The sequence below is a fragment of the Babylonia areolata genome, chromosome 15 (assembly GCF_041734735.1).
Source record: "Babylonia areolata isolate BAREFJ2019XMU chromosome 15, ASM4173473v1, whole genome shotgun sequence".
NCBI classification, from domain to species: domain Eukaryota; kingdom Metazoa; phylum Mollusca; class Gastropoda; order Neogastropoda; family Buccinidae; genus Babylonia; species Babylonia areolata.
The window spans coordinates 30,042,970-30,055,469 of NC_134890.1; the positions used below are offsets into that span (position 1 = coordinate 30,042,970).

General features: G+C 45.4%; 1 protein-coding gene across 6 annotated transcripts in view; it reads left to right on the forward strand.

The window, feature by feature from the left end:
• The window catches only part of LOC143290544 (poly(rC)-binding protein 3-like), a 201,383-nt gene that overhangs the window by 136,170 nt on the left and 52,713 nt on the right, over positions 1 to 12,500 (forward strand). For all 6 annotated transcript variants that reach the window (XM_076600083.1, XM_076600084.1, XM_076600082.1 and 3 more), the window contains exons 4-6: positions 7,793 to 7,825; positions 9,922 to 10,038; positions 10,737 to 10,856. In XM_076600083.1, coding sequence (XP_076456198.1) covers positions 7,793 to 7,825; positions 9,922 to 10,038; positions 10,737 to 10,856 — 270 coding nt within the window. The remainder of the gene's footprint in view (positions 1 to 7,792; positions 7,826 to 9,921; positions 10,039 to 10,736; positions 10,857 to 12,500) is intronic.

Sequence of the window (12,500 nt, forward strand, 5' to 3'; positions counted from 1 at the left end):
TCTGCCCCTCCCTATTTCTCCACCCCCCTCTCTCTCTCCCCACCCCTCTCTCTCTCTCTCTTCCCCCCACTCTCTATCCCCCTCTCTCCCCACGCCCCTCTCTCTCCACCTCTCTCTCCACCCCCACCACCCCTCTCTTCCCCCCTCTCTCTCTCTCTCTTGATTCTCTCTCCACTCTCTCCCTCTCTCTCTCTCTCTCTCTCTCTCTCTCCACTCTCTCTCTCCACACTCTTCCTCTCTCTCCATTCTCTCTCTCCACTCTCTCCCTCTCTCTCCACTCTCTCCCTCTCTCTCTCCCCACACCCCTCTCTCTCTCCCCACCCCACCCCCTCTCTCTCTCTCTCCACTCCCTCTCTCTCCACTCTCTCCCTCTCTCTCTCTCCCTTCTCTCTCCCCCCACCACCCCCTTCTCTCTCTCTCCCCCACCACCCCCCCTCCCTCTCTCTCTCTCTCTCCCTCTCCTTCATCTCAGCTTCTCGTGCCACGTCTTCAGCCCTGATTGCTCGCGATTGCCTCCCTTTGGGGTCGACAAGTGGAAGAAGTGAGAGAGAGACCTCAGACGACTGACGAGATTTAATGACGGGGTGACTCGTTAAAAGTTTCCCTCCCACCCAGTGCTAGATATGCCCCGGGCGGTTTGGTCGTTTTTGCCGGGTCTGCCCCTGGCGGCGATGGTGGTAGTGTAAGTTCCACCACCTCCAGTTTGCCCCCGGGCACAAAAAAAAAAAAAAAAAAAAAAATATATATATATATATATATATATATATATACGCCGAGTGTCCCCCACGAGAGCCCCTGCAGAAGGGAAATAACTAGTGTTGTTGGTTATGTCCCATTGACCTCTTGAATTGGCAAGCAAACTGAAGTGTAGGTCTCTTTTTTTTTTCTTTTCCTTTTTTTTTATTAATGTTGTTGTTTTAACGGGTTTTTCCATTACTAGTTTTTCTTCTTCTAACGAAATGTATTTTGATGATTTCTTACACATATTTCTTGCTAAAACAATAGCAAAACCCACAAAACTGTCAATGTCCGTTCTGTTATATAAATGATAATAATAAAAATGATCATGATAATAATAATAATAATAAAATGTGCGCATGGACAATTATCAAATGTATATACATGAACAATATTGTTACAGAATAGTTACGTTCTTATACGTCAAGACAGCAGATGCCTCCTTTGCTGTTCTGGTAGTCATAGTCGGACACGGCTGACTGTGTGTATGTATATATATATATATATATATATATATATATGTGTGTGTGTATATATGTATACACAGACGTCGTCATTAATCGGGTACTCAAAGGGTATTGTTCAGAAAGATAAGGACAATAATCTCCATCATTTGTTATGTGGAAAGAACTGTATACATACATTATTTTCATTTTAGTGGAAAGAAATAGATATAAATATCATAGATATTAGGGGGGGCACGGGGGGGGGGGGGAGAGACAATGAAATGACACATGGATTATTGCCAGTGAATTGAAATGAATGGATTCATATATAGTATCCATCCGTTGAAAGGAATGGATAGGACTCGTGCATATTAGAAGGAATTATTACATATAGGTTCATACATGTTATTCATTGGTGGAAAGGAATGATTAAAAGCACACAGCATCTACAAGTGGAAAAGTTCCATAATTTTAATCATCAGCTGAAAGGAATAGATTCGTGCATAGTATTCGTAAGTGGAAATGAATTGGTTCATGCATATCGTAAAAATGGAAAGGTATGACTGTAGCAGAGAGTGGTGCTTCAAGTCATAAAACAATACCTAAAACAACCATTCTAAAGTAGAAGAAAGAAAAAAAAGGTCTGGAAATGTTCCACTTTAGATAAGCAGTGTGTGTGTGAATTTTAAGCCTTCCAGAGTTATTTTCCCTTCTTCTGATGACATCATCAGTGACGTCACTATGCACGTACCTGATACCGTACTATGGCACTCACGGGGAGATGTGGTGGTCTGGGTGAATCGTCTGTGGAGCGAGGCTTCTGAGCGGAAGGTTGAGGTCCCGCCGCCCCCCCCCCCCCCACTCGACCCGCCCTGCCGCCCCCCCCCCCCCCTCCCCCCGCCCTCACCCCCTCTCACTTCCCCCTTCCTCCCCAATCTCTGGCTGCATGAATGTTGTAAACAAGAAACGAGTGAAAAGAGTGACAGCGTGCGTGCCGCTGATGTCTCACGAACGGGTGGTTTTTGGCAGGTGAGGTGAGGTGAGGTTATGTGAGGGGAGCATGAGGGTGGGGGGAGGGGAGGTTATGTGAGGGGAGCATGAGGGGAGGGGAGCGTGAGGGGAGTATGAGGGAGAGGGGAGAGGAAGGGAGCATGAGGGGAAGGGGAGGGGGGCATGAGGGGGAGGGGAGGGGAGCATGAGGGGGAGGGGAGCATGAGGAGGAGGGGAGGGGAGCATGAGGGGGAGGGGAGCATGAGGGGGAGGGGAGCATGAGGGGGAGGGGAGCATGAGGGGGAGGGGAGGGGAGCATGAGGGGGAGGGGAGCATGAGGGGGAGGGGAGCATGAGGGGGAGTGGAGGGGAGCATGAGGGGGAGGGGAACATGAGGGGGAGGGGAGCATGAGGGGGAGGGGAGGGGAGCATGAGGGGGAGGGGAGCATGAGGGGGAGGGGAGGGGAACATGAGGGGGAGGGGAGCATGAGGGGGAGGGGAGTGGAGCATGAGGGGGAGGGAGAGGAAGGGAAGGGGAGCATGAGGGGGAGGGGAGTGGAGCATGAGGGGGAGGGGAGAGGAAGGGAAGGGGAGCATGAGCGTGGGGGAGGGGAGGTGGGGAGGCCAGGCCTTCTTCGTTTTGTGATTGTCATCATCAGCATGACATTCTTGTTTGCAGATGACTTATTTAGATATGCTAAATGATGTTCCACAACACACTCTCTCTCTTTCTTTCTCTCTCTCTCTCTCTACCCCTGTGTCTGACTGTCTCTCGGTCTCTCTCTCTCTCTCTCTCTCTCTCTCTCTCTCTCTGTCCCTATGTCTGACTCTTCTTTCAGTCTCAGTCTCTCTCTCTCTCTCTCTCTCTCTGTCTCTCTCTCTCTCTCTCTCTTTCTCTCTCTGTCCCTGTGTCTGACTGTCTGTCACTCTGTGTGTGTGTGTGTGTGTGTGTCCCTATGTCTGACTCTGTCTCTCAGTCTCTCAGTCTGTGTGTGTGTGTGTGTGTGTGTGTCCCTATGTCTGACTCAGTCTCTCAGTCTCTCAGTCTCTCTGTGTGTGTGTGTCCCTATGTCTGACTCTGTCTCTCAGTCTGTGTGTGTGTGTGTGTGTGTGTGTGTGTCCCTATGTCTGACTCTGTCTCTCAGTCTCTGTGTGTGTGTGTGTGTGTGTGTGTGTGTCCATATGTCTGACTCTGTCTCTCAGTCTCTCAGTCTGTGTGTGTGTGTGTGTGTGTGTGTGTGTCCATATGTCTGACTCTGTCTCTCAGTCTCTCAGTCTGTGTGTGTGTGTGTGTCCCTATGTCTGACTCTCTCTCTCTCTCTCTCTCTCTCTCTCTCTCTCTCTCTGTCCCTGTGTCTGATTCTGTCTCTCACTCTGTCTCTCTCTCACTCACTCTGTCTCTCTCTCTCTCTCTCTCTCTCTCTCTCTCTCTCTCTCTTTCTCTCCCTCCCCACCTAGACACTGTGATACTAATTAACAGAATATGGCCGTCACGTTTGTTACCAATCGTCAGTTCTTGTGTTTTCGTCTTTGTTGATCACAGACTTACTTGGTATTTGGCCATGGTGACAAAAGTAGTTGTATTTGAGTCTAGCAGTAACAGCACAAGCGGAAGCAGCAGAAGTTGTGATAGATAGTAATAAAAGATGTTTGCCTCGTCGTCATGTCTCTTCTCTCTCTCTCTCTCTCTCTCTCTCTCTCTCTCTCTCTCTCTCTCTCTCTCTCTCTCCCTCTCTCTCTCTCTCTCTCCTCTCTCTCTCTCTCTCTCTCTCTCTCTTTTTTTTTGGGAGGGTGGGGGGGTTGTTTTTTTTTTGTTTTGTTTTGGGTTGTTGTTTTTTTGTTTGTTTGTTTGTTTGTTTTTCTCTCTTTCTTTCTCTCTCTTTGGTTTAAACAGTATTTTATTTGGAACATGTCACAATACAAGAGAGATATCGATGAATAGGACAACAAGAAAATCTTATATAAAGTCCTGTCCTGACACATGTACATACTTAATATGTGACGGATGTCATCATAACTAGAAGACGTGAACATACATGAGTTTTGAACAAAAACTAAGCTGAGATATAAATAAAGTGAAGAAAATGAATAATAAACGAGTGGTGGAGGAAGAAGTCAATAGAGAGAGAACGAGAAGCATCAACCCTGGGGCACAAGCACAGCAAGACTTAACTTGGCCGACAAACAAAGCGGCGAAGGCCAACCGTCCCGCGGGAAAAAAAAAGGCAAGCACGCCATCATGTATTCATATCATGAGCTGGCAAATGAAAGGGCAGCACTCTTTCAGGCACATGCACTTACATATATGCATATAGACTCTCTCTTTCACTCTCTGCTCTCTCTTTCTTTTCTCTCTCTCCTTTTGTCTTTCTCTCACGCGCGCGCACAGAGAGAGAGAGTCAGACACAGGGACAGAGAGAGACAGAGACAGAGACACAGAGAGAGCGTATATCAGATAAGTTAACGGAGAAGAGGAACGAATCTGTGTCGTGTTGACAAGTGAAGGATGGGGGATGGGGGGAGGGGGGAAGGGAGTGATGAACAGTGCAGATGTTGACGATAGGGTTGTCTCCCCTCACAACCCACTGCCACTCTCCCCCCCCCCACCCCCCCCATTGCTCCCTCTTCCCCCACCCACACACACACACTCACAACAGGCAGAACAAAGCAGGTTGGGCCATGGGGGAGGGGGGGGGGGTGTCCTGTGACAGACCTTGAGAGGCCTACCTGAGCGGGGGTAGACAGGGTTTGTGAATGTGTGTGTGTGTCTGTGTTCCCTCTCTATGTGTGTGTATGTGTGTGCGTGTGTGTCTGTGCGTCTGTGTATGTGTGTTTGTATATTATATGTCTGTGGGTGGGGGTGTCTTGTGTCTCTGCGTGGGTTTGTGTGTCTGTATCTGTGTCTGTGTTACGCACGTGACTTCCGTGCAGGACTATCTTTCAGAGCATAAAATGCCATTGATGTTGTTTAGAAATGTTTGCGTTTGTCTGTACAAGACAATGGTCTGAAACAGAAAGTGTTTTTCGTTTCCGGGATCAGTTTACACACGGTGGGTTTACTGACGACATAACTGGAATATTGTGGGTAAAACCGACTAGATTTTTTTTTGAGAGAGAGAGACAGGGAGTGACAGAGAGAGACAGAGACACAGAGAGACAGAGACAGAGAGACGCAAAACGTAATCACGTACGTTCTCTCTTCATTTCTTCCCTCATTATTTTATTTCCCCCGGTCACTGATATACAGATGTTGTTGTGTTTTTCATTTATATGTTTTGTGGTTCCTCGACAGTTTCAGTTTCAGTAGCTCAAGGAGGCGTCACTGCGTTCGGACAAATCCATATACGCTACACCACATCTGCCAAGCAGATGCCTGACCAGCGGCGTAGCCCAACGCGCTTAGTTAATTAAGGTTAACATTAAGGTTAATTAAGGTTAACATTAATTAAGAACTGACCGTAATAATCGCGACAGAAAGGCGTTAAATGATATCACATTATTCTGTTGCCCACCATACAACAGACAAGCACAAGCTTCGCTTGAACGAACTTCGAACTCACAAAGGTGTCGGAGGACCGATAATTAACTTTAACCAAAGGAAGACAACGCGCAAAACTCCTGATGACGCACGCGCGGAGAAAACGTGATTCTCTTAATTCGCGTGCAATACGTTTTTTTTGTCTGTTTACCGAAACAACGAAATCTGAAGGCAGGAAAGTGGTGTGTGAACGTGAGCCAGTTTTCTTCGTCCTGGCAGACATGGTTGCGTTCTGACGTTGTGTGTGTGTGTGTGTGGAGGGGAAGTCAAGTCCAAAGTTCTGTGACAGACGTGTTGTTTAGATGCTTTTTCAAAGATTCTGGTGTTTCTGGAGCTGAATTTAGGAGGTGCTGAAGTGCGATTATACCTTGTGTTTGAATTTGAGAAAGTTGAAAAACCAAGAATACGGACATTGACGGTGACTATTCTGGTTTTTCTCGCTTCTTCAGTTTGTGTCTGAAACTTGGGGAGTCATGTCGGGGGAACGCCGTGGTTACAAAATGCACAGTGGTGTGTGGCCTTCATGAAGTGGGATTTGTTGGACTGTTTTTTTTCCCCCATTGCTCCGAAAGACTGTGGGTGAGGTTTGGAAATCCCAGAACGGATATTGTTGGTGTAGAAAGCCCATCGAGTGACTTGGCTATTGCACCTGAAGGACAACTGTTGTGTGGTACGGAGCTGGGTTCGGGTTTTATGAAAAGCCTTACCATTCATTCACTACTCGCTCACTGTTTGTTTTGCAGGGAGAGGTAAGGGAAGATAGGAGTGCCTTCGTGTTCCATTGACCCTGACGTAAAAAAATCACAGTTTAAAAAAAAAATTAAATCAGAAAGAAAAATTATGTACCGTTCGCTTGGGTCACAGTTATGGATGGACCCCATTCAGTGTGTGTGTGTGTGTGTCTATGCGTGTGTGTCTCTGTGTTTGTCTGTGTCAATGTGTGCCTCTATGTGTGTGCCTCTCTGTGTGTGTGTATGTGTGTGTGTGCCTGTATGTTTACACGCGTGTGTTTGTGTGTGTCTCTGTGTGTATGCCTGTGTGTGCGTGTAGGGAGGTGGGGGGGGGGGCTGTCTGTATACACGCATTTGAGTGCGCGTCTGCCTGCCTGCATGTGTGTGTGTGTGTGTCCGTCTGCATGTATGGCTGTGTGTGTATGTTTGCGCATATATATATATATATGTGTGTGTGTGTGTCCAACAAAGATGGTAACATGTTCGGTCACCAGAGAAGTTTCTACCATTTTATGGCTTGGACATGTGCATCGTGTGTCTTGCCAACATTTTTTCCCCAGTAGACGTTGTACTGACGATCGATAGTGCTGATTATTGACCGGTTGATTGACGAGGAACCGTTGTATGTATGTTTCACTGGCGTTAAGAGAACATGGATGATATTCACACCTTAACAGCAATTGTCTGTGAGGGAAAGAAGCTGCCCAGGGAAGTAGGAACGAAAGGGAATGTGTCTGTTAGCTATCGTTTCAAGTATAACAACAACAATGATAATCATCATCATCAGAATAATAGGTGGTGTTGAATAAAATAGAATGGAATAGAATGTCTTTATTACCAAGTTTACCAGGGGTCACAAGGAATATTTGGAGGGGGGGGAGGGGGGGAGGGGGGGTAGTACATAACAAGATACGAACATAAATCGAAAATATATCAAAGGTACCTTAAGATTATGAGAAGGCGACGCTGTGGGTCTTCGACTCTTTTTCAAGTGCGGAGAAGTCGCCATCAACGTGATTTAAGTACCTTTGATATTCACCATTTATTAGTTGTTGTGTTTTTGTTTTGTTTTTGTTTTTTGGGTTTTTTTTATACTGTCAGCACCAGCATTCACCCTTTTTTCTCATTTATTGTTTATTGTATTGTAGTTTTTTTAGTGTTTGGGTTGGTTGGTGGTTTTGTTTTGTTTTTTTGTTTATTTTTTCAATGTTCGCTTCTTCATTTTCCTTCATTTTCACGCTTTTTGTGTTTGCATGATGCTTGACGATTACCATGATAGTTGATGATGATGGTGATGATAACGATGATAATAATGATAATATAATGATGATGATTTGTTCTGGTTTGCAGAAAGGTGACAATATCAAGAAGTTCAGAGAAGACGTGAGTACACATCTGTTCATCTCTCTTCTCTCCATTATTCCACCCCACGCCCCCCCACCCCCACCCCCACCCATCTCTCTCTCTTCTCTCTCTCTCTGTCTCTCTCTCTCAATATCTCTCTCTCTTCTCTGTCTCTCTCCCCTCTCTCTCCTCTGTCTCTCCCCTCTCTCTTCTCTCCTCTCTCTCTCTCTCTCTCTCTCTCTCTCTCTCTTTTCTCTCTCTCGTTTCTCTCTCTCTCTTCTCTCTCAAGGAAAATTACACAGTGGAAAACTAAGTACACTCGCCTGCATTTCATATTTCTAAATATTAAGGCTTTATGTTGTATTTCTAAATCTTAAGGCTTTTTTCAAGTAATTTGCTTGTTGTTTATCAGTTAATGCGTTCGTTAGGTGTTAACGACATAAGAGAGTTGTAGTGTAGGGTTGTGTAGTGTGAGGTAGGGTAGGGTTCTGTAGAGTAATGTAGTGTAGGGTTGTGTAGTGTAAGGTTGTGAAGTGTAGTGTAGGGTTGTGTAGTGTAGTGTAGGATAGGGTTGTTTACGGTAGGGTTGTGTAGTGTAGGTTAGTGTGGGGTGGGGTAGGGTTGTGCAGTGTAGTGTAGGGTTGTGAAGTGTAGTGTAGGGTTGTGTAGTGTAGTATAGGGATGTTTAGTGTAGGGTTGTGTAGTGTAGGTTAGTGTGGGGTGGGGTAGGGTTGTGCAGTGTAGTGTAGGGTTGTGAAGTGTAGTGTAGGGTTGTGTAGTGTAGTATAGGGATGTTTAGTGTAGGGTTGTGTAGTGTAGGGTTGTGTAGTGTAGTTTAGGGTAGAGTATTGTAGGGTAGTGTAGGGTTGTGTAGTGTAGGGCTGTGTAGTGTAGTTTAGGGTAGAGTATTGTAGGGTAGTGTAGGGTTGTGTAGTGTAGGGCTGTGTAGTGTAGTTTAGGGTAGAGTATTGTAGGGTAGTGTAGGGTTGTGTAGTGTAGGGTTGTGTAGTGTAGTTTAGGGTAGAGTATTGTAGGGTAGTGTAGGGTTGTGTAGTGTAGGGCTGTGTAGTGTAGGGTGGTGTAGTATAGTGTAGTGTAGTGTAGGTTTGTGTTGTAAAGTGTGGGCCGTATCCTCTGTGTGTGTGTGCGCGCGCGCGCGCGTGTGTGTGTGTGTGTGTGGTGTTCGTTCGTTCATTAGTTTAGCGTCTCTTCACTATGAGTGATGTTATATGATTAAAAAAAATAAACTGAGGGGGGGGATACGTCAGGAAAACAGAAAAGTAGAAACTACTAAGAAATGTATAAGAAACATGCAGTTTAATTTAACAGTAACAGTTAATAATGATGATAGTAACTAAAGCCATTAGCATAAATCTGAAGTACATTAAAGGAATGTAGAAATAGGGCTCTGAACTAATACCTTTGAAAGTCCGACCATAAGAACCCCGTAAGAAATGACTTTCCAAAAATTGTCTGCAGAATAGTTTTTCTCTTTAAGATACTGGGGCAAAAAGGTACGTAACTGCTAAAGGTAAAACAAACAATGATACAAGCTGAACTGTTTACCACAGATGCATGTAACATTTTTGCTATATTTTGTCTTCAGAACGTAGTTTTATACGGAAGAAAGTAAAGGCTATTAATCTTGTATAGCGTGCTGATGGATTCGGTATTTTTTCTTTTATGATATGCTCGGGGAATAATGTCCCTTTCTGTTTAAATGCCTCTCTCACGGAAAGACAGACATGTGTTCTTGTCCATGTTTCTGAATCTTGTGCTCCTCTTTTAGCTGCTTTATCAGCAGTCTCATTGCCATAGATGCCCACATTCCAATTCACTTCAAATTCAAACTCAAAATACTTTATTATATGCACAGAAAATTCTCTTTAGGCTCACTGCAAACAAAATGCCCGTCAGCAAAAATCAAAGAGAAAAAAAAAAAAAACTGACACACCCTTCACTTATCACCATGCACACATCAATTATTATGTAAAAAGAAAAACGTGGGTAGAAAAAAAAAACACGAGGAGGCACCCAACAAAAACTTGACATTAGTACCTTTCATCCTCAAACAATATACCAAATGATTTGCCTCAATAACTAAAGTGTGTGTTTGTGTGCGTGCCTGCGTGCAGAGCGGTGCCAAAATCAACATATCAGACGGCTCTTGTCCTGAGCGGATTGTGACCGTGACGGGGTCCATTGAAACCATCTTCAAGGCGTTCACCATGATCTCCAACAAGTTTGAAGAGGTACTGTGTGCACGTGCTTTCACTTCTTTCTTTCTTTCTTTCTTTCGATGTGTGTGTGTGTGTGTGTGTGTGTGTGTGTGCCTTCTCTATCTTCAAGGCGTTCACCATGATCTCCAACAAGTTTGAAGAGGTAATGTGTGCACGTGCTTTCACTTCTTTCTTTCTTTCTTTCGATGTGTGTGTTGTGTGTGTGTGTCTTCAAAGCGTTCACCATGATAAACAACTAGTCTCTTTCTTTCAGTGTGTGTCTGTGTGTTGTTTGTGCGCGTGTGTGTGTGTGTGTGTGTGATTGGGCGTGTGTGTGTGAATGAGTGATTGTGTGTGTGTGATTGGGCGTGTGTGTGTGAATGAGTGATTGTGTCTGTGTGTTGTTTGTGTGTGTGTGTGTGTTGTTTGTATATGTTCGTATGTGTGTGTGTGCTGTTTGTGTGTGTGTGTGTGACAAAGTGTTGACCATAATCTCCCACAAGTTTGGAGAGTTATGATGTGGACGTGTTCTCATCTTTGACGTGTGTGTGTGTGTTTTGGTGAGTTTCTTTTGACTTTTCGTGTTGTTTTTTGGTGTGTAGATTTTTTGTTGTTGTTGTCTTTTATTGTGGGTTTTTTTTGTTTTGTTTTGTTTTTGTTTATTTTTTTCTTCTTCCCTCTTCACTTGAGACTGAAGGGTAGTGATACCCGGGGTGTGGTGGTTTTTGCAGGACTTGCAGAACGTGCCCACCACCCCCAAGCCCCCCGTCACCCTCCGCCTGGTGATGCCCGCCTCTCAGTGCGGCTCGCTGATCGGCAAGCAGGGCTGTAAGATCAAGGAGATCCGAGAGGTAAGTGTTGTGACAAAGTTGGTAAATGATAGTATTGTTCTTTCTTTGGAAGGGAGATGTTACAATGTTACACAGCTGGTGAACAATGATGTTATTCTTTCTTTGGAAGGGAGATGTTACAATGTTACGAAGCTGGTGAACAATGATGTTATTCTTTCTTTTGGAAGGGAGATGTTACAAAGTTGGTAAACAATAGTATTATTCTTTCTTTGGAAGGGGGATGTTACAATGTTACGAACCTGGTGAACAATGATGTTATTCTTTCTTTGGAAGGGAGATGTTACAATGCTACAAAGTTGGAGGAACAGTAGTATTATTCTTTACCAACTTTTGTAACATTGTAACATCTTTCTTCAAAAGAAAGAATATTATTATTGTTTACCAACTTTGTAACAGTAAGGAGGACACAGGGGGGTGGGGGTGGTCAGTGTTGTCACTGTTGTTGTTGTCGTTGTTGCTGTTGCTGTTGTCGTTGTTGTTGGTGGTGTTTTGATATGGATATGGATACTTACGTAACGCCTAACCTCGCTCGGAAACCATTCTCTAAGCGCTTTACAAACTCGGGCTCATATGCACCAGCAGGCTGCTCTACCTGGGTAGAGCCAACTGACCCGCTGTCACAGGGCGCTCATCATTCGTTTCCTGTGTCATTCAGTCAGAGTTCAGGTACACACACACACACATAGACACCTCGGGCAGACATGTAACATTTTTCGTGTATGACCGTTTTTGTTTTTGTTTATTTACCCCCCTCCATGCAGACAGCCATACTCCGTTTTCGGGGATGTGCATGCTAGGTAGTAGGCCTCCTTCGGTCATGGCTGACCATGGATAGAGTAACCTAACGTCTAACTGGGCTGTCTGCTTGGACCAAGCAGTGTCGCCTGTGACTGTAGAGACCGATGCGAGAGAGACGGTCTCTGTCGCAGTGATCACATGTGTAAGCTGATGCTGATCTGTCGGCTGCCGTCCCTTTTCTGTTAGCTCGTTTTTCTGCTGCAGCAGCTGACAGTTTGTCCTCACCAATCCGTAGCTGATTCTTGAGAGTGCTTCTCCATCTGTTGCGGTCATCTGCAAGGTCCTCCCAGGACTCAGTGTTGATCTCAAGTGCCTTGATGTCACGTTTGCAAACGTCTTTGTATCTCAGCTGTGGGCGGCCGATGTTTCTCTGCCCCGTGGCGAGCTCTCCATAAAGGATGTGCATGCTGGGTATGACATGGATTACAGGATCTTTAACTCTCTCCATACGAACGGCGAAAGAGACGACGTTAACAGCGTTTCACCCCAATTACCATCATCAAAATATTGCAAGCGGAAGGCTCTTATACTAGAGAGGTGAATGTTGACAAAGAATACCACAATTCTGGCGACAGAAGCTAAAGGTTGGGTCATTCAGACACCCACTGGACATCCGAGGGGTCTGTGTCTGTAGAGGAGAAGAGAGGACTGGCCGTACTGAGTGAGTTAACGCGCGTATTTTGATCTTCTGGTGGTGGTGTTGCCAGGGAAAGAAGAGCTGTGTGCACATCACTCCACTCCTGCAGTGTCTCCAATGGCTCCCAGTCTCACACTCCTCTCCTGCAGTGTCTCCAATGGCTCCCAGTCTCACACTCCTCTCCCGCAGTGTCTCCAATGGCTCCCAGT